Source organism: Anabrus simplex, chromosome 8 (genome assembly GCF_040414725.1).
Source record: "Anabrus simplex isolate iqAnaSimp1 chromosome 8, ASM4041472v1, whole genome shotgun sequence".
Lineage (NCBI taxonomy): Eukaryota > Metazoa > Arthropoda > Insecta > Orthoptera > Tettigoniidae > Anabrus > Anabrus simplex.
Genome location: NC_090272.1, coordinates 124,849,031 through 124,875,663, shown reverse-complemented (window position 1 = coordinate 124,875,663; position 26,633 = coordinate 124,849,031). Strand labels below are relative to the sequence as shown.

General features: G+C 40.1%; 1 protein-coding gene across 3 annotated transcripts in view; it reads right to left on the bottom strand.

Annotated features, from left to right (window-relative positions):
• The window catches only part of DppIII (dipeptidyl peptidase 3), a 200,010-nt gene that overhangs the window by 26,208 nt on the left and 147,169 nt on the right, over nt 1-26,633 (bottom strand). For all 3 annotated transcript variants that reach the window (XM_068228838.1, XM_067152443.2, XM_068228837.1), the window contains exon 13: nt 17,322-17,492. In XM_068228838.1, the coding sequence (XP_068084939.1) occupies nt 17,322-17,492 (171 nt within the window). The remainder of the gene's footprint in view (nt 1-17,321; nt 17,493-26,633) is intronic.

Here is a 26,633-nt window from a genome sequence, read left to right as displayed (position 1 = left end):
CCTCCAAGGTAAAATAACAATAAATGGATTAATCACAAAGACATCCTAACAGATTCAGAGGCTTCCATGACGAACAGAAAATGAACAGGGGAAGGACAGAGGAAATAAGACAGGCTGCCAGACAAAAAAATTGTAAGATTTTGAGTTGCAAAGAAGGCTTCCAGCAATGTGTGATGGCCATAAACAAATATTATTGTTGTTATTATTATTATTGTTATTATTACAAAATTGTATACCAGGAAACCGAGTCAATAATAGACACAATGCGGAAAAGGAGGGTTGCATTTTTCTGCCACATATCAAGACTACCAGAAACCAGGGTACTGAAACATCTTTTCAACTACTTTTGGAAAAGTAAAACCAAGAATAATTGTTTCAAAGAAGTCCAAGAGATTTAGATGAGTTAGGCTGAAATGTGATTCTGGAGAAGACTAACAGGGACGAGTTGGACAGAAAAAAAGACTAATATCCAAATCTTGAATGACGTTAATGAGAAACAGACCTTAATTTATTCAATAGAGCAGAGGAAAGCTAAATTTCTTGGACACGTCGTATAACATGACATGACACCTTACTCCAGAATGTCTTTGAAGGAAAGGTCCTAGGGAAGAAGTCGAGAGGAAGACCCCGTCTCTCATAGCTTAGGAACATAATCACTAAGCTGGGTTTTGCTTCCTACGTCACGATGAAAAGGACTGCTGAAGACCGTGGGATGTGGCTGCAGCGACAAGACTTAGCCTTTAGATAATGGATGGATGGAGGTTTGACAGTGCAGCAAGCTGAAGATCGAGAAGAGAAGAGGATCCTGAGAAACAGAGACTTGAGACTTAAACTAAAAACTTTTACACGCAAACAGTACACCGTAACTGATGAAGAAAGGGCAGTCAGGTCAGAAAGAATGAAAAAGTTCTGGGAGCAGAAGAAGAAACATAAGCCAAATTTGTAGTTAATACTCTTAAGACTTAAATGTATATGGATTGATAAAGTGCTCCAATGTGGGCATAAAATAAAATAAAATAAAATAAAAATAATAATAATAATATTTGGCAGCTGACAAAAATAGGTAGTTTACTCAATTAATAATGATGCAAATACAGGGCTAATTAGCATGATATTGGCTTACGTCCTATTTTTAGAGTAGCAAATTTGTCTTATAACATCTTCATAGTCTAACTTGACAAATTTGTTTCATTGGCAAGCACTGTAAGATGCACAATGCCTTTTTGGGTTTGAGATGAGTGTGAATAGCTTTTAATCCTCACAAGTGCTGAGAAGGACCTTTCAGCTGAGCAGCAGCAGGAGTAGATACGCACATCTTCAAAGCTGTACACACATTTGGATATACAGTAAGTCTTGGATATATTTTTGCTATCAGAAGCTTGTTTAGCAATAACACACAAAACCTGACCACCCTATATATTCCCTCCACTGCCCTTCTCCAATAGAGCCTCTCTATTCACCTTATCAAAAGCTTTTTCAAAATCTATTGCTGCCACATACACCTTACTTCTAGACAGGCTCCTATACTTCTCTAAAACTGTCTTTACTATCATTATATTATCCACTGTTCTTTTCTTTTTTCTAAATCCCCCTTGATAATCTGTCAATATTTCATTTCTTTCGGCCCATTCACTTAACTTGTTCGCCAACACCCCCGTGTAAATTTTACTTAAGGAGTCTAACAGAGATATTCCTCTATAATTGTTCAAACTGTTCTTTCTACCCTTTCCCTTATATACTGAACATACAATTCCTATTTCCCATTCCTTCCGGTACTTCCACCCCTCATAGATCTTATTGAATAGTTTAACTATGCCCCCTATCATTGTCACATTTTTGCTAATTTCTTTCCAAAACTTGTTATTTATCCCATTACATCCCCCCGCCGACTTGCCCCTAATTCTTATCACTCTCAAGGTTTCTTCCCTTGTAATTTCCTTGTCCAGTTCATAATATGCCACTCTCCCATTCCTCCAAATTACTTCTTCCCCCGTCTCTCTCCACCGTTCTTCCCCCTTACCCCCTTTCCCCCGAGTAATTTGCCAAAATACCTCACCCACTGAATTTCCTCAATGCTCATTCTCTCTATACTCCTTCCGCCCTTAATTGTTCTATTAATCCTTTCCCATACTTTTTCAATGCTGTTAGTCTTACAATATTTATGGCTTCAGTTTGTTCCTCTAACCACGCCTTTTTTACCTCACAAATTTTCTTTTTAAACTCCTTCCTCAATTTACAGAAAACCTCCCTTTCTGCACTCCCACCTTTCTTTCTATACTCTTCTAATGCACCCAGCACCCTCCTCCGCATTCCTTCACACTCTCTATTAAACCATTCTTCACCCTCTTTCGTTTTCCTCCTTCTACATTCTACCTTCTGTGCTATCATCTTTATTGGATGTAGCAGCAATTCCAAGGCTTTATCAATATTATTCTCCTCTAACGCACCTTCCCAACCATATTTCAGAAATTGTAATTCCTCTTTTGCTACCCTATCCCAATCCCGTCCCACTTTCTCTGACCATTTATACTTGTTGTATCCACTCCCTTGTTTATCCTTCGTCTCAGCTTCCTTCCTTATATGCTTCTCTTCCCCCCTTTTCAACATAACCCACACTGGGAAATGGTGTGATTAAATCCAGTCTCCAACTTCCATCCTTACAATATCCTCCAACACTCCTTCTGAGCTTAAAACCATATCTATCACACTAACTCCCTTCTCAGTAACATAGGTAAATTTCCCCGTACTGTCACCCTCCGTCCGTCCATTCAGAATATACAAATTTCCCGCAGTGCACATCTCTAGAAGCTTCTCCCCATAACTGTTTATAATTTTATCCTCACTACTTCTACTTTTCAACATACACCTTCTATCCTCCCTACTATATACTGGGCTCTGTTCCCCTATTCTCGCATTCCAATCTCCGAATAACATCATATCCTCTTCACCTGCAAACTTTTCTCTTATCATACTAATATCCACCAATAGCTCTTCAAAAAAGATACTTATTTGCATGTGCTGAACTACTAGGATGGCAATATACGAACGCTAGATTTATTTTCTTCACTCTTCCCTCTACCCTTCCCATATTCAATCTCAACCATATGATTTCTTTCATATCTGTATATCCTCCACCAGTTCACTCATTTCTTCCCTAATTAGTACTATCACCCCTCCTGGTGCGCATTCCTTAGTCCTCTCCTTTTTTCTATATTTATATTTAATCACAAACCCCTTCCATGAGATCTCCCTCCCTGTTTCCAGCCACATCTCCAAGAGTGACACATCATCGAAACTTTCTATTACTTCCCGAACTTTCTTATTTCCTACTTTGCTTATCAGTCCCTCAATATTCACACATCCTATTTTCCAATATAGTTATAACTTTCCCTCCCTCCCTTCTAAGTTTCCTCCTCTAATCTTACTCCTTGTAATTCTCACCCCCTCACCCCCTATCTCCATTCCTCCTTTTTTTACCAACCTATTCCGTTCCATGCCCTCCGTATCCTCCATCCCTTTACATACTTTACCCCAAAGGTCTTTTAAACTCCTACTTCTTCCTTTGCTCATAACTGCTTTACCTTCCTGTCGATCAGTCTTCTCATGCTCACTAAACCACTGCACTCTGCTCTCGCCGTTTCTTGCTGCTCACCCTCACTCACCCCTTCACTGTTCTGATCTTCTGTATCCAGACTGCACTGTCCATTCTCACCTGAGTTGATCTCCTCTCCTTCCTCGGCTCCACTCCTCGTTGTTACTTCTTTCTTCCTTCCATCTTGCCTTGTCATTTCTCCTCCTTCGGAACTAATGCGTTCGTCCATCTCCTTCAGCTTCACAACTGAGTGTTCCCTAACCCATCTTCCGTTTGACACCACCAACCTCTGACCTCTTATTCGGACCTTTAGTTCCTGATGTCTCGCTCTCCACAGGTGTCTGTTCAAAATCTTCATATTTTCACTTCCTTCCTTTCACATGTCTCTTTTCACTCCTACTTTCTAGCCCTGTAAATTATTACTGTTTCTTATCACAATTTCTGCCATTAGGGTTGAGAAAAAGTTTACCCTAATTGGCCTCCGTCCTTTAGTTTTTCCCACTCTCTCCACATCACCTATGTCCACTTCACTTAAGTTTATCTTCATCCTATCCCATATGACCTCTACCACCTTGGATGTTGCCTTCCCTCTCACCTTCCTCCACACCATATATAAATATGGCTTTCTTCATTCTCTCCTGCCTGTACCCCTCCGCTTCTCTCTTCATCATCATCACCTCCTCTTCCAGATGTTTCACTTTCCCTCTTAATAACTCTATTTCCTTCTCATTGTTGCCCACTCTCCTGTTCGATTCCTCAGTCTTCGTTTCTAGCCATTTCTTCATGCTCCCTATCTCCTTTCTCTGCTCCTCCATCATGTCCTGTACCTTATCCCATTGACACTTTTCCTGTATTACTTCACTCACTACCACCTTAAGTGCTGCCAAGTCCTCCATGCTAAATTTTCCGCTGGTATTTGGGACTGGGTTTAATTCCACCTCCCCCCCCAATAACCAGCAGCACCGCTATCACTGTCACTACCAGCACCGCTTCACCCATTTTTACTCCCTCTTTTCTTAACACCCGTCCATTCTTGGTCTCCTTCCTCTGCTTCACTTGCCACTTCCCAATCGCAGCCCAGTACTGCTCAATACCGACCATGTTCACGGCATGCACTGCAACCACGTGACTTCACTCTTCAGCTGCTCAAGCTAGACTGTTTAGCAATAACAAGAGCAGGTTATTTATGCCTTCTTCTAAAAGAAAGGATTTCAGATGGATACATTCTGTTCCATACACTTCTACAATATCTGATGGGTAAGTATATTGCAGTTTGCCAGCTGATTTGTGAATTTTGTCAGGATCAATTTCTGTGAGGGTTGCTTTTTTTTTTGTTTTGTTTTTTGCTAGTGGCTTTATGTCGCACTGACACAGATAGGTCTTATGGCAACGATAGGATAGGAAAGGCCTAGGAGTTGGAAGGAAGCGGCTGTGGCCTAAATTAAGGTACAGCCCCAGCATTTGCCTGGTGTGAAAATGGGAAACCACAAAAACCACAGTGGATCTCCTGGATACAAGCTCACAGCCGCACGCCTCTAACCGCACGGCCAACTCGCCCGGTCTGTGAGGTTTGATAACAATGAGAATATTCTCAAAATTAACTGTATACAGATAATCATGTTTATATCTCTGTTGACAGTTTTTCCAATATCTCTAGGTAAGTGCTCTGTAAGATACAATTTAGATCATTTTCATTTCCTGGTTCAGTTTCAAATTCAGACTCTCCATCGAAAAATTTCTTACGCTTCTTAATTTGTTTGGGTCTGCTTTCCCCTGTTTCTACCACTTGTTAATGTTTGGTAAAACTTGTGCATCCAGAGGGGCGAACGTTAGGTTAGACATCCAACATGGTGCCACTCGGATGAATGCATAAAACACTTAGCAGGCTTACCAATGTCGGCATGCAAGTGCAGGAAGTCTGAGAGCATAAGCCCCCCCCAGGTTAGAGCCACAAAGCGGCTCACAGGCCTCTAGTAACTTGCAATACCATCAATGGTCTTGATTGGTTAGGTCCGGCTAGTGACGAAACCATTGGTCTGGATTGGTTAGGTCCAGCTACTGACAAGATCATTGGGCTTCTTTCACAAACTCCACAAGGAATAAATCACTTAATTATCCCGTGACTAATCAGTATTCAAATTCCACACATGCCATGAGCCATGACAATGACAAAAAGTGATCATGTTGTGGATAGAGCACTCAAATTTGCAGTTCTTTTACTTTTACTGAATGTGGCAGCTCTCTACCTGGAAACGATGCAAGTTCTATAAGAGACAATATGAAACATTGCCGGCCAATAGGAACACAGCAAATGGTCACATTCAGCTGATTTACACAGTCACGGTTAATACTTCTAGGGATGGTTTGGTGGATCCCTGGCAAACATAAAGAAAGGATCTTTCCTTTTTACTATTAAGACATTGCTGCACATCATGTTTAAATGCTTTTCCTCTTTCCTAGGTATGCCCACGGGGTACAGAAGCACCACTGAATGTTTTGAATATTCTTCTAACAATAATCACTTTTATAGATATAAAATGACAGTTTCATTTCATTCCGGAAAGCAAGTACAGCTGTACAAGTTCATCACAATACCATTTCCTCAGATTGTAATTTTGCACGGGCAGTGTTGAATCTTACCAGAACAGCTCTCCACACTGCAACTATAAAAGTAATTTCAGGGGAGTTCAGGTTTTTTCAAAATTCCTTTTGCCTAAATACAGGTTTGGTGATTTCAAGAGCACACATTCAATAGCATTTCTACTAGTGGTCCTGTGTTCTATGACAAAGTAAGTAAACTAGCAGCCAGGATCAGCATTGAAGATTTTCATGCTTTGAAAGCTAAATAAATTTGAGATTAGGCATGAGATTGGTAACAAAATCAAATATGAAAATGAAAAAAAAAAAAAATATGTTGACAATCATACTGTACCTCAGTGGAAAGACATTCCATACATACATCCCAACATGCCTCTACAGGCATATTTAATGCCAACAAGGCAGGCCTACTTTTTAAATTCAAAGCCTAATAGAACAAAGGCATTCAAAGAGGAAAACTGTCATTTTGGAAAATGAGGTAAAGTATCTGTAATAGTGCCATTACTGCCAATACATGTCAACAGTGATACTACCTAAAAATGTCCCCCTTTAAGGGGAAATGGAATAGGATTTTGGGTGGGAAAAAAAAAAATCAAATTTTTTTTTTTGGTCTAAATTTGTTCTCTAAACCTTCCTCTTTAACACAGTGACGACTGGCCCCAGAGATCTCCGTTTTTATGCATGGGTATTGTCTGTAGCTTGTTGTGCTACCTGTTGGCTATAATTAACTACTTTCAATCATGTCATGGAGTAGAGGGATCGTGCATTTTAGTGTCAATGTATTTTTTTATTGTACGATCGTTGTAGCCATGGAAATTTTGTATATATACGGATATTCTATTTTTGCTATTGGCTTTACGTCGCACCAGCACAGATAGGTCTTATGGCGGAGATGGAACAGGAAAGGACTGAGACTGAGAAAGAAGCGGCCGTGGCCTTAATTAAGGTACAGCCCCAGCATTTGTACCAACGGCCGTAGCTGTGTTGAAACACCGGATCCTGTGAGATCTCCGAAGTTAAGCAACATTGGGCGTGGTCAAGATCTGGTTGGGTTGCCACGTGCTGTTGTTGGGGAGTAAGGGAATGGAGGAGTGGAAAGGAACTGGCCACCCTACCGTACGTAAACTCCGGCTCAGGCACACCTCTGCTGAGGTTCGGACCTGCCTTCGGGCAGAATACACACCCCCAGCATTTGCCCGGTGTGAAAATGGGAAACCACGGAAAACCATCTTCAGGGTTGCCGACAGTGGGGTTCGAACCCACTATCTCCCAAATACTGGAACTGGCCGCACTTAATCGACTGCAGCTATCGAGCTCGGTCACGGATATTCTTACACACCGAGAATCATTGTACAAGAAGGCGCTCATGGCAGCATGCCCTATATGACGACAAACTATTTAAACATTTATATGCAGATTCATTAACTGATGTGCCATATGGGTGATGAGCACTGAGAATTCTCGTAGTTTCCAGCCGACAGTAGATGACGGGCTACGAAAATTCTCGCTTTTATGCACCTTGTATTTTCTTGATTACTGACGAATTTGTGGGCGTGGGCGAGATTATGAGTTCCAAATGGTGTAGCCTTGGAATGTACATTATTGCTCCATCTTTCTTACTTTAAACCTTCATGTATTTAACAAAATAATGTCGGATATGTAGAGCTATTCCCTGGAGCACCCGTGCTGATGTCAACATGGCGCGGCATACTCAGTTGCCGACGGCTACCGATAATTGTGATTAATTATGTACAGACCGGTTATAAAAGGTGACAGTGAATTAGATATTTCTAATGATTAATGGCTAACACTACACGGGGAGTAGTCGTAAAGATAAATCCTTGCATACTTGAAAACAATGAGTATACAAATGGCACAAATACGGCATTCATACTACACTGTGCTTAGAAAGACTATTGAATGGAACCATAAACAGGATTTCTTTGAAAAGTATCACAACGTTCAGACTACGAAGCAACCTAGTGAGCACATGTTCCAAGTTTGAGGTCGATATCTTGAATACATTTCGAGTTACAGTGGTTTGAGTGCAGCAGTGTAATTCCTTTCTTGGAGGCTTGAACTATCTGATCTGCATGAGATAGCAGCCTAGTTCGGCGCCCGTCATCAATGTGTTAAAATGACACCTTGAACATGACACTTACAGTAATTGTGACCATCTTATTTTTCCATAGCTGTCAAACTTCATTCGCGACTTCAAAGCTCCTACTTTTCTTTTGGTAAAGGAAAGGTTGATTTCAATAGTTGACACTGTGCATGTGATGTTCTTCTGTTTCTTATATATATTCCTTGGATTTTGTAATCCTTGGTGTATTTGTAAACATTCTGATTGTTTCAAATTTGTGTTGTGGCTGTACCAGTAGTTTGTGATCTCTCTCTCTCTCTCTCTCTCTCTCTCTCTCTCTCTCTACGGAAATGCCCAGATTTAGTGGGAAAGTTTTTAAAATGTGTGTGAATTGGCAGAAGAGAAAGGAAAGCAATTTTTAAAGCAGTGGGAACATACAAGCAAGGGAAAATTACCAACTGTCAGGTTCTTGAAAAGTTAGGTTTGCATGCTTTTTTTTTTTTTTAATTTCTTTTCTTTTTTTTTCTAGTGGCTTTACATCGCATCGACACAGATAGGTCTTATGGCGACGATGGGATAAGAAAGGCCTAGGAGTTGGAAGGAAGCAGCCATGGCCTTTTAAGGTACAGCCCCAGCATCTGCCTGGAGTGAAAATGGGAAAACATGGAAAAACCATCTTCAGGGCTGCCAACAGTGGGATTCGAACCCACCTTCCCCCGGATGCAAGCTCACAGCCGTGCGCCTCTAACCTCATGGCCAACTCGCCCGGTTGCATGCTGTTTCTTAAGACAGTTGATGCTATTGTGGCTTCACATAAGCTCAGGCTCAGAAATGCAGACAGTGCAATCAAGATTTTAGCCAGAATCAAGACAAATTAAAGAAATGCCAAGAGAAGCCTGGAGGATGCCTTTGGAGATGACGAAGGAAGTGGTGATTATGCAGCAAGGATGTTTTAACTCTGAGCTCAGTTTTCCATAAATTTAAGACATTCATATTCAAGGAACGTTTTCTTACATTCTACAGATTCTACTATTCTGAAATGTTCAGATCATGTTCATTACAGTACTCTATATTTACTGAAATGGGGGGGGGGGGGGGGGAAATTTTCAAAAAAAGTGTTTAAAAATTCATACCAACAAAAAAAAAAAGTAATATCTCACTCAGGAATAGCACTCATAAAAACCAATTGTTTCTGTACAGATAACATATATGTTTGCATGCAATATCAAAAATTGATATTTGTAGCTGCAGTGGTGTATAGGAAAATGTTCCCTATATTAGACATAATTTAACATTGTGAATATAGGCGATTCCATTTGCCCTAACATATGAAAATTACTGAAGCAGAAGAGCTTTAAAAGTGCTTCTTACAAAATATATAACAATAAGAAGTTGTGGATCATGACAAAAGTGCACTGACATGAAAGTAAGCACAAAGATTCTCTTGTCTGTACTAGACAGGAGTACAGCACACAACATCGCTGACACAATTTCTCCCAGCAAATTGGATGAGGGAGCTGGAACCAATAAACCTTAGTTCATACACAGTTAAAAGCTATGGTATTGCATGATGGTGCAACATACCATCCATGGAAAAGAGATCAGAAAGATAATAATAATAATTATTTGTTTTTACGTCCCACAAACTACTTTTTGCAGTTTTAGGAGACGCCAAGGTGCCAGAATTTAGTCCTGCATGAGTGCCTATAAATCTACTGACACGAGGCTGACATAATTTGAGCAGCTTCAAATACACTTAAGAAAATGGAAATTGCAACACCATGAAGGCACTGGTCGTTTGTGTTGATTTTCAAGATATGGAACTATGCCATGTAGGTGTGTAAACAATCAAAGTTTCAGACCCATTGGATTGTTGCTACAGGTCTCCCCACGTGATTGGTCACGGAGCAATCAACTCCAGTATACGGACTCTGGTGTAGTGTAGTTGACTTGCAGTCTGTGCAGTGAAGTGTTCCCCGTCAAACATGCTTCGATGACAGAGAAGAGCACGCTATCAACAACTGTCGTCGTTTGAGAGGGCTCGGATAATTGGGCTGTGTGAGGCTGGATTATCGCTAAGGATTGTCGCTGCACGTGTTGGCCGACAGGCACCTACGGTACAACGTGTATGGCAGCAGTGGTCAAATGCAGGTACCCACACTCGTAGACCTGGCACACGCCCAGTGCGACAGACAACTGTGAGAGAGGATCGCCGCATCATTCGGATGGCCGGATGGAACCCCATGCAAAAGCAGCACAAATTCGAGCAGCTGTGGCACCTCACATTACACAACAAACAGTTGGTAATCTCCTGCGTGCAGCTGGCCTACGAGCTTGTGTCCCTGCAGAAGGTGTTCCATTGACTCCACAACAGCGACGTCTAAGGCTGGCCTGGTGTCGAGAAAGATTGACGTGGGTCGACGAATGGCATAGGGTTGTCTTTAGTGATGAATTGCGCTTCTGTCTTGCCTGCAGTGATTGCTGGAATCGTGTGCGCCAACATACCGGGGAGAGGGGGCCATCCAGATCTTATTGTCGAGAGGCACACAGGGCCAACACCAAGCATTATGGTCTGGGGAGCTATTGGCTTTAATGTGAAATCACAATTAGTGCTTGTTGAGGGCACAGTACGTTGATAGGGTACTCAATCCAGTGGTTGTCTCTATGATGGCGAACATTGCTAATGGGATGTTTCAGCAGGACAATGCCCGGGTTCACACTGTACACATCTCCAGAGAAGCTCTCCACGACATCACAACCTTAGAATGGCCCGCCAGATCCCCGGACCTCAGTCCTATTGAGCATGTGTGGGATATGATGGGTCGACAACTGGCCAACCGTCCTCAGCCACCCACAACTCTGGAACAACTGACCCATGCAGTGCAGCAAGCATGGGCCACAATTCCTCAGGAAGCGATCCATGGCCTTATTGACTCCATGCGTCGACGAATTCGTCAATGTATTGCAGCTCGTGGTGGGCACATCCTGTATTGATTGTTGTCCAAACTTGCGGTCAGAGGGACCTGAAAGTGTAATCATCGAAGCACAACCGAACACTCGCCCTGCATGTTCAATTGCAGCAATGTAGCACCACTCCTTCTGGGTGTTGCAATTTCCATTTTCTTCAGTGTACCACCGGACTGAAGCAGAATCAAACCTGCCAAGTTGGGGTCAGAAGGCCAGTGCCTCAACCGTCTGAGCCACTCAGCACAGCTAGAGATTAGAAGGAAGGTTGCAATGAAGTTCAAGTTTTAAAGGTAAGATTCTTTACTATTGTAACTAATGCTGTGCTGACAATGGTTACATGTATCAGTTAATGTCACAAACTCAAATCATTAATCCGTGATGCCTACAGTTCATATATCCACAGCCTTAGTTCCAATAGTAAAGAGCTATGGGCTTTCATTAGAAACAAAAGCAGCAAAAGTGCTCCATCCATCTTAAAGTACAACGGACTATCAGTTTCCTCTCCCCAAGAAATAGCAGACACATTCAATAGTAAATTTAAAAATAACTTCTCCACTGCTGACAAGGATGAAGACATGTTCACTCCAAGGTCAACCCCTCCCTTCCTGCCCCTAACTAGCTTGTACTTCACTGCTAACGAGGTCGTAACAAGTCTTCGGAGAACTAGACCTCATGCTGCGAATGGCCCAGACAACGTGCCGGCCAGAATTCTCCATCGATGTGCAGAAGCATTAGCACCTTCTCTCTGTGCAATATTTAACATTTCAATGAACAGTGGGACTGTTCCAGAAGAATGGAAGAAAGCAAATGTCGTTCCCGTATTCAAAGATGGTGACAGGGAAAATGTAGACAACTATCGCCCAGTCTCTATTACATCTGGCTTATGTAAATGCATGGAACGCCTAATTGTTAAACATGTGCTGGATTTTCTGAACGAGAGAAACCTGTTGAATAACAACCAACATGGAGTCCTCCCTGGAAAATCCTGTACTACACTTTTAACAACAGTAATTGATGAGTGGCAACATTCCCTGGACCAGTCTAATATATCCCAAGTGGACTGCGTAACTCTCGACTGGAGTAAGGCCTCTGATCAGGGGCCTATTCCACAAAAGTATGGTCTTGTACATTACAAGTTACTAGTGTGGGTTCTTGTAATGTATGGAGTTGTACATTTCTGTTCCACAAAAGATTGATAGTCTCTTGTATATTACTAGTGAATTGTTACAAGTTTTACAAGTGAGAGCATATCAATAAACATACTACGTCATAGCATGAATCAGCTGTTTATCTTCATATTCCATTCGTTGAATTAGATTATGCTTGCTAGTTATGTAGCAAAGATTCAAAGAACTCTAATATTTCTGTGAATTTCTCAATGCTACAATGTTATTTTTCAGTTTATTTCTTTGATGATAGGAAATTACTCCGTTATTATCACCCATTCTGTTCTTCCGCGATCCTCGCATATGTTCCACGATAGTCTGACATACCCTCCTTGGTCTGTCATATGGAATCGGATGCCGCTAATAACAACATTCGGCCGCCAAACTTAATTGTTACAAAATTGCACACTCTACATGAATTGTTAAAATGGTGTCAAGGAAAGGAAGTTATTCATTTTGAAGGAAATAGAAAGAAGGAAAGATATTCATTTCGGTGCATTCAGCGAGAGTCTGAAAAAACAAGACAAAATAAAGGGTTGGATGGAAATATTTGATTTGGAAAAGCTCATGGAGCTTCTGAGGGGAAAAGTTGGATTAATGATTGGAATTACTTGGAATTAATGATTCCAGGAATGTCCTTCTTGGAACATGTTTGTTCAGTATTTTCAGGTCAAGGAACAATTTGAGGAAATTTTATATAATTTATTGCAGCTACCACAGAATGTATTGACCTACAGACCGAAGATTTTGCCATCCCATGCATATGTGCAATACCATGGTACTGACCACAATTTCGTAGCCAAAGCAGTGTTGTTAGTAGGCCTAACTGTTGTTTAGCAGAGAGAGATTTATTTCTGTTCGTAGGATGTTTCAACCTATGATAAATATCCATCAAAAGTTCTTCCACTTATATTGTGCTTAACCTAAAACTCTCATTGTATTCAAATAGTGTTAAACTGGAAGTTTATTCTTTCCCTATACAGACGGTAGTTTTCATTTTCATTACCATCACTATCACTTCTGCTAGACCACATATTTATCAAAATGTATCTGAAATAAGTATATTTAAATAGCACTAGTACATTTATATATTATTGTCCATTCACTGGTAGAGAATAGTTCCCAATTCACTAGTAAATTACAAGTACTAGTACCTTTGTGGAACATACCTATAAAAATTCACTGGTAATTTGTAAGTATGGACTAGTAAAGTACAACTGTAGAAAATTCTTTTGTGGAACAGAAACTCTGGTATTTGTACTAGTTACTAGAGAATTTACTTGTAATGTACAAGACCATACTTTTGTGGAATAGGCCCCAGGTACCTCATCAACGACTGTTGTTAAAACTTAACAAGTATGGCATTCAAGGCAACCTGCAGGCATGGTTTCGATCATTCCTGGTAGGTCGGACGCAGAGCGTTGTGTTCAGTGGGGCCAGGTCAAAACAAACCTCAGTCACCTCGGGTGTGATTCAAGGTAGTGTGATAGGGCCGCTGCTGTACACAATATTTACGCTGGATCTGCCAGGTTGTGTATCGTCTTCTATGGCACAGTACTCTGATGACACCATCATTTACAGAGCCATTCGCAATGAGAACGACGTAAATAAGTTACAGTCAGATCTCGATAACGTGGTTCTGTGGTGCAAAATAAATAGAATGTGTATAAATGTACAGAAATGTAAATATATCCGCTTTACTAGAGCAAGATCACAGTTACAACACGAAATTTCACTGTGTGGTAAAAACCTGATGCCTTGTACCTCAATAAAATTGCTTGGCATTCACATCTGCAGCAATTTAAAATGGAATAAGCATGTTGAGGAAATAAGGTGCAAAGCATACAGAGTCCTGGGATTCATCCGCAGATCTCTACTGGGAGCCAGGAAGAAAGCCGTTCAGACAGCCTATTTGTCGTTAGTATGGCCAATACTGTTGTACGGGCTTCCTTCCTGGCACCCTACTACAGTGGAGAACATGACGAAACTAGAGAGAGTTCAACGCCGAGCAGAACAACTAATTACTCAACGCGGTCATTTAAATACAGCCAGGTCACTGCCCTCCATAACATCCCTCTGTAAACAAATAGATATTGCTTTCCTGAGAAAATCCCTCGCAGGTAACATTCATATAAACCCTTTCAACCGCTTACAGCTGAACTATCGTTCCGCTCAAAGAGGTCGAGGTGTGTCCCTTTTCCCTCCATTTGCAAGAACAGCATCATATCAAAGTGGCTTCTTTAGTCGTTCTGCTCGGTTGTGGAATGAACTCCCATTGCAGATAAAAGAACTACCTGCAGAAAAATTTTGTAAAGACGTAAAAAAGATGTATATATAACGAAACCCTCTGTACAAAACATAATTTATCTACTGTGTGAATGTTCAGTATGAGTGGGAGGATGGATGAAAGTTATGGGGTCCCGAGTGATTGAGCCGGCCTAGCTAAAATGAGAGAGAGAGAGAGAGAGAGAGAGAGAGAGAGAGAGAGACACACACACACACACACACACTCTGTGTGTGTGTCTAATTACTTGAATGTTGATCAGATCTTGTGCGTATTATGTAAATATGCCTATGTAAATACGGTAACTGTATATACGAACACCATGTAGAATGTAATTTTATACTTGTATATTATAATTTTAAGTGGTGATGGAGGCACTTTTGTGTATGTGGGGCTATGCCCTTTCTCCATTCACCATCCCTAAATTGTAACTACAATTAGTGGAAAATAAATAAATAAATAAATAATAATAATAATAATAATAATAATAATAATAATAATAATAATAATAATAATAATAATAATAATAATAATAATAATAATAATAATAATATCTTTTTGTTCCACTCATTTAAGTTCATGACTGATTCCAGCATATACCAGATTAAAAAAAAGAGTTATTTTTCACGAAACCATATTTTTTAACATTAATTTAAGCATGCTGTAGTTCAAAAACTGAATACTTATTTAACTCTTGATTCTCTCCTTATTCCTCTATCAGTCTTGAGATTCTACTATCATGGAAAAAAGTATAGACACCCGAGTTAATACGTTAATAAAAAGTTTATCCTTTGTCCCACATAGAAACAAGCTGCACCAAAATTTAGCTTATTTTATTCTCCGTTTAATTATATGGAGTAGAATTTTTATCATACCCAGTTAAAATTTTAACACGGTTGAACAAAAAAAGTGCCTGTATTTTTTTTCCATTTTCAACGGAGCACTCACTTTGAAAATTCATAACTTTAAAGGTATTTATCTGGTCGTCACCAATTTTATTACATCTTAAAGTAAGTTATTGTTGATGTGTATACCAAGATTGTTCTTTATGTGATATTTGTGCAAAAAAAAAGGTTGTTGTAAATTTTGTAAAACAACATTTTTTCATTACTGGGTGATCATAGCCGTGAAGCTCATGAAAATGCCAGGCTAAAATTAAAACGACTTTTTGCCTGCATGCAATTGTTTATTTTATATTGATTTTGTATTTAATTGGGTGGTTGTGTAAGAAGAAAGCAGCCTACTGGCCAGCGAGAACAATGCACTTCGCCCTGGAAATCCTAGCGACATTACCTGGTCGAACATCAGTTGGGCGTTCCCTGCTGTATAATAAGTGGATATTTGTTCGTTCATCAGTTGTTTGAAACCTTTATTGGACTAGCGCTTGATATATCTATATAATTACATAGCATATCTCACATCATTATTATATATCTATATAATTACGTAGCATATCTAGTATAATTATTTATAAGTTTCATTTCCGTATTGATTGGATGCACGTATATAGACAAGAAAGATGTTCCAGATGTATTGATAGCTGGAACATCTTTCTTGTCTATATACGCACATCTCAAATTTCGCTGCAAGTTTCGGCTTATGAGAAGGACCTCTTTGTTTTGTTAGTAATTAATGCATCGATGCACTTTGCAGAATTATTTGGAAACTTACTTTCCTTAAAAGTAGAGAAGAAGTCATTGTTTCTTCAAAATGTCTCATTTCTATGTGTTCTTTAGTAAGAGGGTATAGATTACGCTGTCGCTAAGAACTCTGGTCAGTTGAGTGTGCTGAGAACAGTAGCATTCCCTCCACAGCAAACTCTTGTAGCGTGCGTGTAATTCAATACAGTAAAGGTCGAAAACCATGGAAAATAGAAAATACCGGCACTTTTTTTGTTCAACCTGTGATATGATAAAAATTTCTACTCTACATAATTAAACAGAATAAAATAAGCTAAATTTTGGTGTAGCTTGTTTCTATGTAGCCGGCCCCATGGTGTAGGGGTAGCGTGCCTGCCTCTCACCCGGAGGCCCCGGGTTCGATTCCCGGCCAGATCAGGGATTTTTACCTGGACCTGAGGGCTGGTTCGAGGTCCACTCAGCCTACGTGATTAGAATTGAGGAGCTATCTGACGGTGAGATAGCGGCCCCGGTCTAGAAAACCAAGAATAACGGCCGAGAGGATTCGTCGTGCTGACCCCACGACACCTCGTAATCTGCAGGCCTTCGGGCTGAGCAGCGGTCGCTTGGTAGGCCATGGCCCTTCAAGGGCTGTAGTGCCATGGGGTTTGGGGTTTGGTTTTGTTTCTATGTGGGACAAAGGAAAAACCGTTATTAACTTGAGTGTCTATACTTTTTCCATGACAGTAAGTATCGCAATTATATATAATCTGGCAATTGCAAAGGCTTTAACAATGAATAAGATAGAGATGCACCTGTTGGTGCCAAAAGAGATCGGGCACTGTTTGAAAATCTGATGAAAGCAATGACCTATGAAAACTGTTGAAGGAGATATCCAAGTATGATGTTCCTTTGAACAACTGTGTGAGGAATACTGACCAGTATGTATCGTAATCACTGAACCTTGTTTGATCTTCATATGATGACACAAGTTTTAAATAATTATAATTACCTGTAGTTTCTGCAGAAATGTACCAATAGCAGCTTTTCCCACAGTATGTAATTTGGTTCGGTCCAATGACAGCAGGAGATCTCTCCCTGGATCAGTCTCTTTAACAGTAACTAAGCCTTCTCCTGCTTCTAGAAGTACGCGTAATATCACATAGCGAGCCTGTGAGTGGGCCTAAAAACAAACAGACAAACTCTCATTCTTCTTTGGACAAAAATGAATGCTCTTTTGAGTAATTGAAACATGATTAAAAACAAAGCATTATAAGGTAAAATTTAGGTTTTAAATTAAATCTCTTAATGATTTATGGTTCTTTTGAACACACAAGATTGAAGATATAGTGACATTTCCTTTTTATTTTTTTTATGTTTAATTTTATTGGCTTTATGTCCCACTAACTACTTTTAAGGTTTTCGTAGACGCCGAGGTGCCGGAATTTTGTCCCGCAGGAGTTCTTTTATGTGCCAGTTAATCTGCTGACAAGAGGCTGGTGTATTTGAGCACCTTCAAATGTCACCAAACTGAGCCAGGATTGAGCCTGCCAGGTTGGGGCCAGAAGGCCAGCGCCTCAACTGTCTGAGCCATTTTATGTTTAATTAAAATTCTCTTTAATCATCTGAATCATTCTACTTCCTCACATCCACAAATCAATTCTTTTCTTCCTATTTGGTCCCCAATGCTCATCTTCAATATCCCAACTTGCAATCCACAGTTTTCTACTGGTGTTTGCTGAAATTATGACACAAAATTCATGGTTTCATTCCTGTGTCAAATACCAAAAGACTAGTATATACAGAAACCACGTTATTTGAGTCATACACCTGGAGTCTGCCTGCTGTCATTTCTTGATGGATACAGTACTTTTGCATCCATCTCTTGGCAAAGGCCAGAGTAAAGTGTAGTTTCCACCGAAGTCCCAGTCAACATCCACGGCTGTGACAATGTGGAAGTTGCTGGGGTATGGGTAGTGCTGAGTAATGACATTCAGAGCATGACTAGTGCATCTGAGTGTTATGAAAGGTGCTGCTCATAGGGTCAGTGGTGCTGTAATAGTATTCTCTGACCCAGTGAGGAAAGCAATGGCAAACTACCTCACTCCTCATCTTGCCTAGTACGCCTCATTTTTGTGCTGCCATTGGTTTTTGGGGTTTCCTTATAACCGCATAACCTTTGGCGGTGCTATGTGAGGATCCAACCAGCTTCTGGGCTGATGACCTAACAGACACACACCTGGAGTTATGAACAATATATGTTATTCACTATGTCAACATCTATCTGTTGCTAAAGGTTTACTAAACTTCTTCAGAACTGTAAAATAATTGCCTTACTTAAAATATATTATTATTAACAACTATGTCAACCTTTCATTATGAAACTGCACATTACAGAAAACAATTACCTTCCTGAATGCACAGAATTATGTCCAAATTTATTGCTGAGAAGCATACAACAACAATTGTAAATGTTCTGTGGTTTATCATGGATCGCAGAGGTGAAAGAAGGTGCCGGGATGAATGGGTCTAACTACAATGTCAAGAATTGAATTTAAAACTTAAAACTGAAGGTTATATTTTCAACAATTTCCAACTTCACAATTTTTACAGGTACAAGTAGCAAACATTAAACAAGATTGGGAAAAACCCACGATTAGTGGTTTGAACAGATCATGGGCTTCAAGCCCTCGCTTCACTTTTCCTGAGCTCCTGGCTCAAATTTACAAAGAGCACAAATTTACTCGAGGGCAGAAATCCCACAATACATGGAGCACTTGCTCCTTAAATTACAATGTCGGGCCTCCCAGAGGCACTTTTACAACACTTGAAAAAGAGCTAACGTGCTCTCAGTTTTCCAAGACTACTCAAGGCAATATAGCATGAAACTCTAATAATCTCTGGCCTTATCAGGCACTATTTAAAAATAGAAAACTTATTACACAGAGGTATCTAGTACCCAACCTACAGGGCCTTAATGAAAAAGAACAGGTTAAATAAACGGCCCGAGTACAATTTGAATGGAGTCGAAGACTGAGCTCCAAAAACTTAAAACCTATAGGGCGCTTGGCCGACGAAACCGGGGCTATTCCCAAACTACTGAGGTTGCACGCATGGAAATAACTTTAATACATTGCAGAAACAAAACGTGGCATCTCAAACCAAGATGAAGGGGAGCTCGAGAGGGTACCTCACTCTTTATTCCCGATTTACAGTTGAAGATTTCATGAAGTTATTACATTAGCCGGCAGAAAGTTACATTTTTAGAAAAGAAGGTTACATAATTGATGATTCGGACCTTTCCCTCGGGTTAAACTGCGGAGCGAGAAAGAAAGAAAGATGTTATGTGGCCATTACATGGTAGAAGTTCTAGCAGCTGACTAAGAGGCCTCCTGCTCGACACACACACTCAGTAAGATGATGATCAATTGGCCAAGAGATGTGAAAATCCGCAGTTTATAAACCTTCGGGGAAAGTTCGAGACCATTCAAGATTAAACTAGCCACACCCTCTCAATTTATTGGTTAATTTAAAAGTTACACTCAAAACAGAAGAAGAAGAAGAATAAGACTGTGATTGGTAGAAAATTAATTACAGAAATTATTGATTGGTTGGATTCAAAATTGGCTGAAAGAAAAGATAAATATTGCCAACCCAAAAATAAATGAACATCAATAGTAAAAAATACTTATGAATACAAAACTTCTTTAAATCAAAAGTTCTTTCACTTCGCACCAGGGTGCATGATCATAGTTTTTAGTAGTGACCTCTATGGAAGAATGTCCAAACTTCTTGATGAATGGCAAACAAAACACGTAGAAATACAGTCAGCTCAGGAAACTTCACAATAACAAAAATTACATCATACTTTAGTGGTGACATCTTCTGAGTAAATTTATAAGTTGGTGCAGGTTCAGTTTCACTGTTTCACCAGTAGAGGAGATATTTTAGGCGCTAGATTTAAATGCGTGGCGTTGAGGTGTACCTCCCGGCACAGTAAACATAAACTTTTATTTTATGTCACGAATACAGTTTTTGAAATCCATCTTGAGCCCGACACTTTTATTTCATGTACCTGTTTTTTTTTTTTTTTTACACGAAAAATACCTCAAAAAAGAAATGTTGGAAGAAAAACTTCTACGTTAAAGATCAGAGAATCTACGCCTCAAACAATGGAAGCTTCCGGATCTCACGATGGCAATCGTTGCAAAACTTTCTGGGGTGAACATGCAAGAGACCAAAGTAACTGGTGTGAAGTACAGCATTTCACAATCACCTGCAACTAGTAAAACAAGGTGTATGAAAGTAGATCGTGCAACTGTGATGTTTGCAGTCATATTGTGCCAAACACACTGTACTTGTGAAATATGAAACATGTAAATGCTGAGATTATGTACACCACCTTGAATTTTCAAATGTCTCCTTCCATAGCATAATGGTTAGCACTATCAGCTACCATTCTCGGTTGCCCAGGTTCTATTCCTGGTGCTGCCAGAAATTTAAAAAATGTAGGAGGATTGGTGTGTGATTAAAATGGTACATACAGCTTACCTCCAATGAGGGTATGTCTGACAAAAGCTGCATCACCTCGGGACGAGGATAAGAGTTTATCTGGCTCCATGGCTAAATGGTTAATTACAGTGCGTCTCGGGTTTGATTCCCAGCTGGGTTGGGGTCATTGGTTAATTCCAGCAGCTCATGGGCTGGGTGTGTATGCCATCTTCATTATTACAATTCACCATAAGCAGGGTCCCATCCTCATAGATGCACTGGACACCTACATGGCATCAACTCTCAGACCTACACGAGCCCTCTTCAGAGCCCACACACTATTATTATGAATTTTCAAATTTCAGATACACACATCATTCTAAAAGTACTTTATTTTTAATTCTTCCTACAATACCTGCAGACTGCCACAAGACAAAGAGTACCAGAACCATACAAATTTTTGGTTAGGCATGAATCTATTCTTTTTAGAAATAGAAAGCTGGTAATTACAGAAAAAGAAACAAGCAATTTTAAGGACCATATGCATGGTTCCTAAAAATGGAGATTGAGCCTTTTTAGGGCATTAATTGCAATGGTAGTGATGAAGGATTTTGGAAATCTGAAATGCCTTCAGAAGCTTGCAAAAAGTTTTGGGATGGTGCCTCTCGCTCCAATCATCAAACCAATGACTGATATATTGTGAATCTACGCCTCTTTGAAATATTCAACAGTAGGTTCATAGATGATCCTTGTGAAGAATTTGTCTTGTAGGTGATGATGTCTATTAGTCAACTGCTGCCATCACAGGAGAAACCGTGAACTTCTTGGTATAGGCTGAATCCCTTATCCTTCAGATCATCAGTGATAGGTTGATCTGGGAGCATTATGACATGAGTTATGTATGAGGACAGGCTCCCAGGACACAAGCAAGTGTTTGGAACTCCCTGAGACAACACCCACAGAGGCTGCTGATGGGTTCGAACCCCACTGTCGGCAGCCCTGAAGATGGTTTTCCGTGGTTTCCCGCAAATGCTGGGGCTGTACCTTAAGGCCACGGCCGCTTCCTTCCCAATCCTAGGCCTTTCTTGTCCCATCGTCGCCATAAGACCTATCTGTGTCGGTGCGACGTACAGCAAAAAAAAAAAAAAAAAAGGCTGCTGTTCCGAGACCTGCCTGGTATACTTTGTACAGGTAGTACATTAACAGACATCTTGATACACTCACTTCCATTCACTGCATGATAGACCTTTATAGTCCCGGGTCCATGAGTCTGCTGGTGCATACTGTTTCTGGAAGAGCAGCCTTTCCCATTGTGTTCCTTCGTAGCCCAATTCTCAAAAGCTTTAACCTTTACTGGTCAACTGGTGAGCCGGCCCAGACATTATGTTTTTCTCAAGGATTCAAATGTTGAGCAGAACCCAACTTGTGATTTATGATCATCTTATGGCAATTATATGCCTCATTGCACAATATACTTAGTTATGTTAACTTCTCAAAGGAGTTAATGAAATATCTTGATATATATCGAAACACTACCATCGAATTCCAGCAAGAAACAACCAAGTCTTTCTGTAGATGAGCGTAGGACATGAGGGTATGCACCCCAAGATGTGCCTGTTAGTTTTCTAATAATATTATTCCTAGCACACACCTTTTGTTTGGTGTTCTGACAGTGTTGTTTGAAAGATAATGTTCTGTCCAGTTTCACATCAAGGTACTTCAGTGTATAACAGTGTTCAAGGACTACTCCTCTCCATTCCATGTGCAGTTTTCTACTGGCTTCTTTGTTACATAGATAAAAGGCACAAACTTGAGTTTTGCTGGGGTTGTGTCTCAAATGATTGTTCTTGTAGTATGTAGCAAATTCTTTGAGAGATTTTGCCAGTTTTATCTTCTTCCGCTTCAAATGTGTTCCCCTGTGTTACCACTACTGTGTCTTCAGTGTAGATAAACTGCTTGACTTCGGCAGGAATTGGTTGGTAATCAGTATAGATGTTACTGAGCAATGGTGCAAGAACACGTCCTTGGGATAATCCATTCTTTTTATTTCTCCAACAGCTGTTCTTATTTTGAAGAGAGACGTAGAAATATTGATTCTCAAGAATGCATTCAACAAATTTGGTAAAACCATAGTCTCTTGTCGTTTGATACACCTTATACACCAATCTTTTATTATTAATGGTATCATAAGCTGTGCTAAGGTCTATGAAGGCAACACCAGTCATTTATCTCCGCTCATAGCCATCCTCTATATGTTGTGTTAGATTGAGAACTTGTCCACAGCATGATCTTCAAGGCCTAAATCCCGCTCGTTCACGTATGAGAGCTTCATCTACGAAAAGTGAAATACGGTTCAGTACCATTCGCTCAAGGATTTTTAAAAGACACACAACAGAGAAACAGGTCGGAAGTTCTTAGGTTCATTTAGCTGCAACATGAGCTTTCCTACACATGTTTGGAATCCGGCAAGTGATGATACAGGTATTCATGAGGTTGAGAATCCATTTCAATGTTTCAGGTCCAAAATGTTTTATTTGTTCTGTTCTCAACTCATCGACTCCACCTGTCTTCTTATTCTGCATGTGGTGAATCGCTTCTTGCAGTTCAGCCAAGGAAATGGGAGTGTTAAGTGAGTGGTTTTCACCTTTCTAAGTTCACGTTGAAACTCCAGTCTTTTCGTCCGCCTGGTACTTTTACCATTAAGTAGTAGCTGATGAGCAATCTGATTGGGTGTAACTTCACTCTTAAGTACCTGAGCTGAAGTTGGATCATTGCTAATGTTCTTCACCATTTTCTATGTACATCGGCTATTTTGTTTCAAATCCAGATTTTTTATTTGAGAGCATCATCTGTCTTGTCTTGAGGTGGTTATAGCACTAAGCAACTCCTCACTTGCTTCCATTGTTTCTTCTGAGAAGGGATCATTCTCAAACAATTGCTGGTATCTTTCAATGGCAAATTTTGAATCATGAGTGAGTCCAGCTACGTAGTTGGTGCGGCATCCCCGTGGAATGTGTTTGCGAGATACTTTACGGGCAAGTTTTATGAATGATTCGTACGACTTCACTTCTGGTCGCAATTTAATGATTCCACTGTCCAAGTCTTCAGCAAACTGGTCCCACTGCGCTCTTTTGAATTTGAAGCATCGTTTTTGTGGTATTACATCCAGCTGAACCACTGCTTTTATACAAATGATAGCTCTGTGTTGTGTGCCTGGAATTGGGTCTTCAACATATTTTATAGTTTGTTCGTAGATCATATTACTAACGAAAATGTTGTCTGGATTGTAGCCACGTTTCCATCTTTCACTGTTAAACGAAGATGGTAGTTTAGGGTCAAGGATGAGTTTGAATCCAGTCCTTTCAGACCAGTTCTCCAATTCCTCACTGTTTGCATTGGTATGTAGATATCCCCATGCAGTACAGTGGCAGTTGACGTCCCCAATGACAATTTTAATCCTCTGAGATTGGAAATTAGCTGGCTCCTCAAAATTAAAGATGACTTTGGGTAGTTTGTAGACAGATGTTACTGTACAAGACTGGTACCCAATGGTTAAGATTTCTATACCATTGGTAGAAGTCAAGGTAGTTGAACATATAGTTACATCTGGTTTGGTGCATTTCCGTGTTGGTCATGAGTTCTCTCTAAGACTAGTTTCATCCCACTTATCTTTGGTCTGTGGCTGTTTGGTCCTCGATGGGTCTCTTGTAGAACCAGAATATCACAGTCATGTTGCTTACACATTTCAGCTAGAAGCAGTTCTTTATTCGCAGAGAGTCCTTCAATATTTATTGAAGTTATCACCAGAGGTTGCTTTGAAAAAAAAAAAGCTGTTTATTCATCATATCGAATATATATCACAGTGCTTCGGTTGTAGAAGGATCAGCCGCTGGAATCTTCCTGATGTTGCCCAGGGTATGCCCAATTGGTTATCGCAATCTTCGGGGAGGCTCTTCTGTGTACCCCGATAAGATGGTGAATTACAAACATAGTATTCGAAGTGAGGAAATTGAAGCCATACTACTGAACGATGGTTCTGATGATGTACTTGTCCCTGATTTCAATGAAAGTGATAGCAATTCTGATGATGATATACCAGACTCTGGGCAAAGTGAAATTCAGCACATTCAAATAACTGATACGCATCCATCGTATTGCCCGCCTGCAATCAATTTCTCTGGCTGGGTAGGATTAAATGTTGACATTGAGAATAGCAGCAAAATTATGTCTTTTGTCAACTTATTTGTAAATGACGATTTCCTTGAATATATATGCCATTAGACAAACCTTTACGTGGAACAAGTTATTAGTGCAGCATCGCGTCCATTCACTAAATATTCTCTTTTTCAGTCGTGGAAACTGGTTGATGTAAATGAGATGAAAAAGTTTTTAGGACTAATGTTTGTAACGGGAATAATTAAAAAACCAGATCTGAAAATGTACTGGACAGAGGACACTATTTTCGGCTGATCGATTTTGCGAAAACTGTGGCACGAAACTGGTTCGAAAACATACTGCCGTTCTTACAGTTTAGCGACAGCAGTCATAATGAAGGGAATCCTGACAGGCTATACAAAATTAGGTTGATTCTCGAAAGGCTCAGTGACCAGTTTTCAGTTGTGTATACTCCGGAATGGAAAATCACCCTTAATGAAGGAATGTTAGCTTGGAGAGGCCGCTTGTGTTTCTGAGTTTACAATCTAGGAAAAATTACCAAGTATGGGATTTTGGTAAAGATGGTGTGTGAATCCCCTATAGGGTACATATGTAGGTTGAAAATCTATGATGCAAGTGGCATTAACATCCAAAACACTATATTTGACTTATTAGATTCCTACCTTGGCCAGGGGTATATAGTGTACATGGACAATTTTTACAACAGTGTAGGCTTAGCTAGAGAACTGCTTGAATGAGAAACAGCTGTTATGTGGGACAATAAGGCAGAATAGGGGACTTTCTAAGAAATTCAGTGAAAGGCAGAAGAAGCTAAAAACAGCAGAAATGAGACTTTCGATAGGGGCGATGAAGTACTGCTATGCTCATGGGAGGCCAAAAAAAAAAAAGTAATTACCGTGGTTTCAACTGTACATTCTGCAGAAATGGCTCAAGTACTGAACAGGTTTGGGAAAATATAAATGAAAACTGTAAGCATCACTTAATTATAATCAGTTTATACACGGAGTTGATACAGCCGACCAGTATTTAGCAATGTATCCATTCATGTGAAAAACAGTGAAATGGCCAAAAAAAATTTTTTTTTCAACATTTTGCAATGTACATTTTTTAATGCATTCAGGCTTTTCCAAAAATCCAATCCAAACTCAAAAATAACCTTCCTGACATTCATGCAGACAATATGCAGAAATTTCTTACAAGACAATGAGCATGAAGAACCATCAGAAGTCGCAAACATTTCTGTGTCGCTGGTCCCATCTCAGTCTTAAGTAGGTTCATCAGCATCTAAGTGCAGTCTGCTGGTGCAGCCCCCTAAGCGAACTCCAGTTAATGATCAGCCATTTCAACTTGATGGGAAAATAAAAGAGCATGTACTTCATAAATTCCCAGCCATGAAATCGGACAATTTCCCAACTAGACGATGCAGTGTGTGCGCGAAAAGCAACGTCCCGCATGAAACCAGGCGGCTCTGCGGAAAGTGTGATGTGCCTCTCCATCCAGGAAAATGTCAAACCTGGTACCATAGCCTCAAGCATTACTAGTAATCATCCTCAAGGTGTGTTGAAATTTTCATATTGTACCAATGATTGTTTTCATACAGTAATGAAAATCCACAGCCTGTTTCCAGTCATTGGACTGGGTCAGGAACGGGATGAAT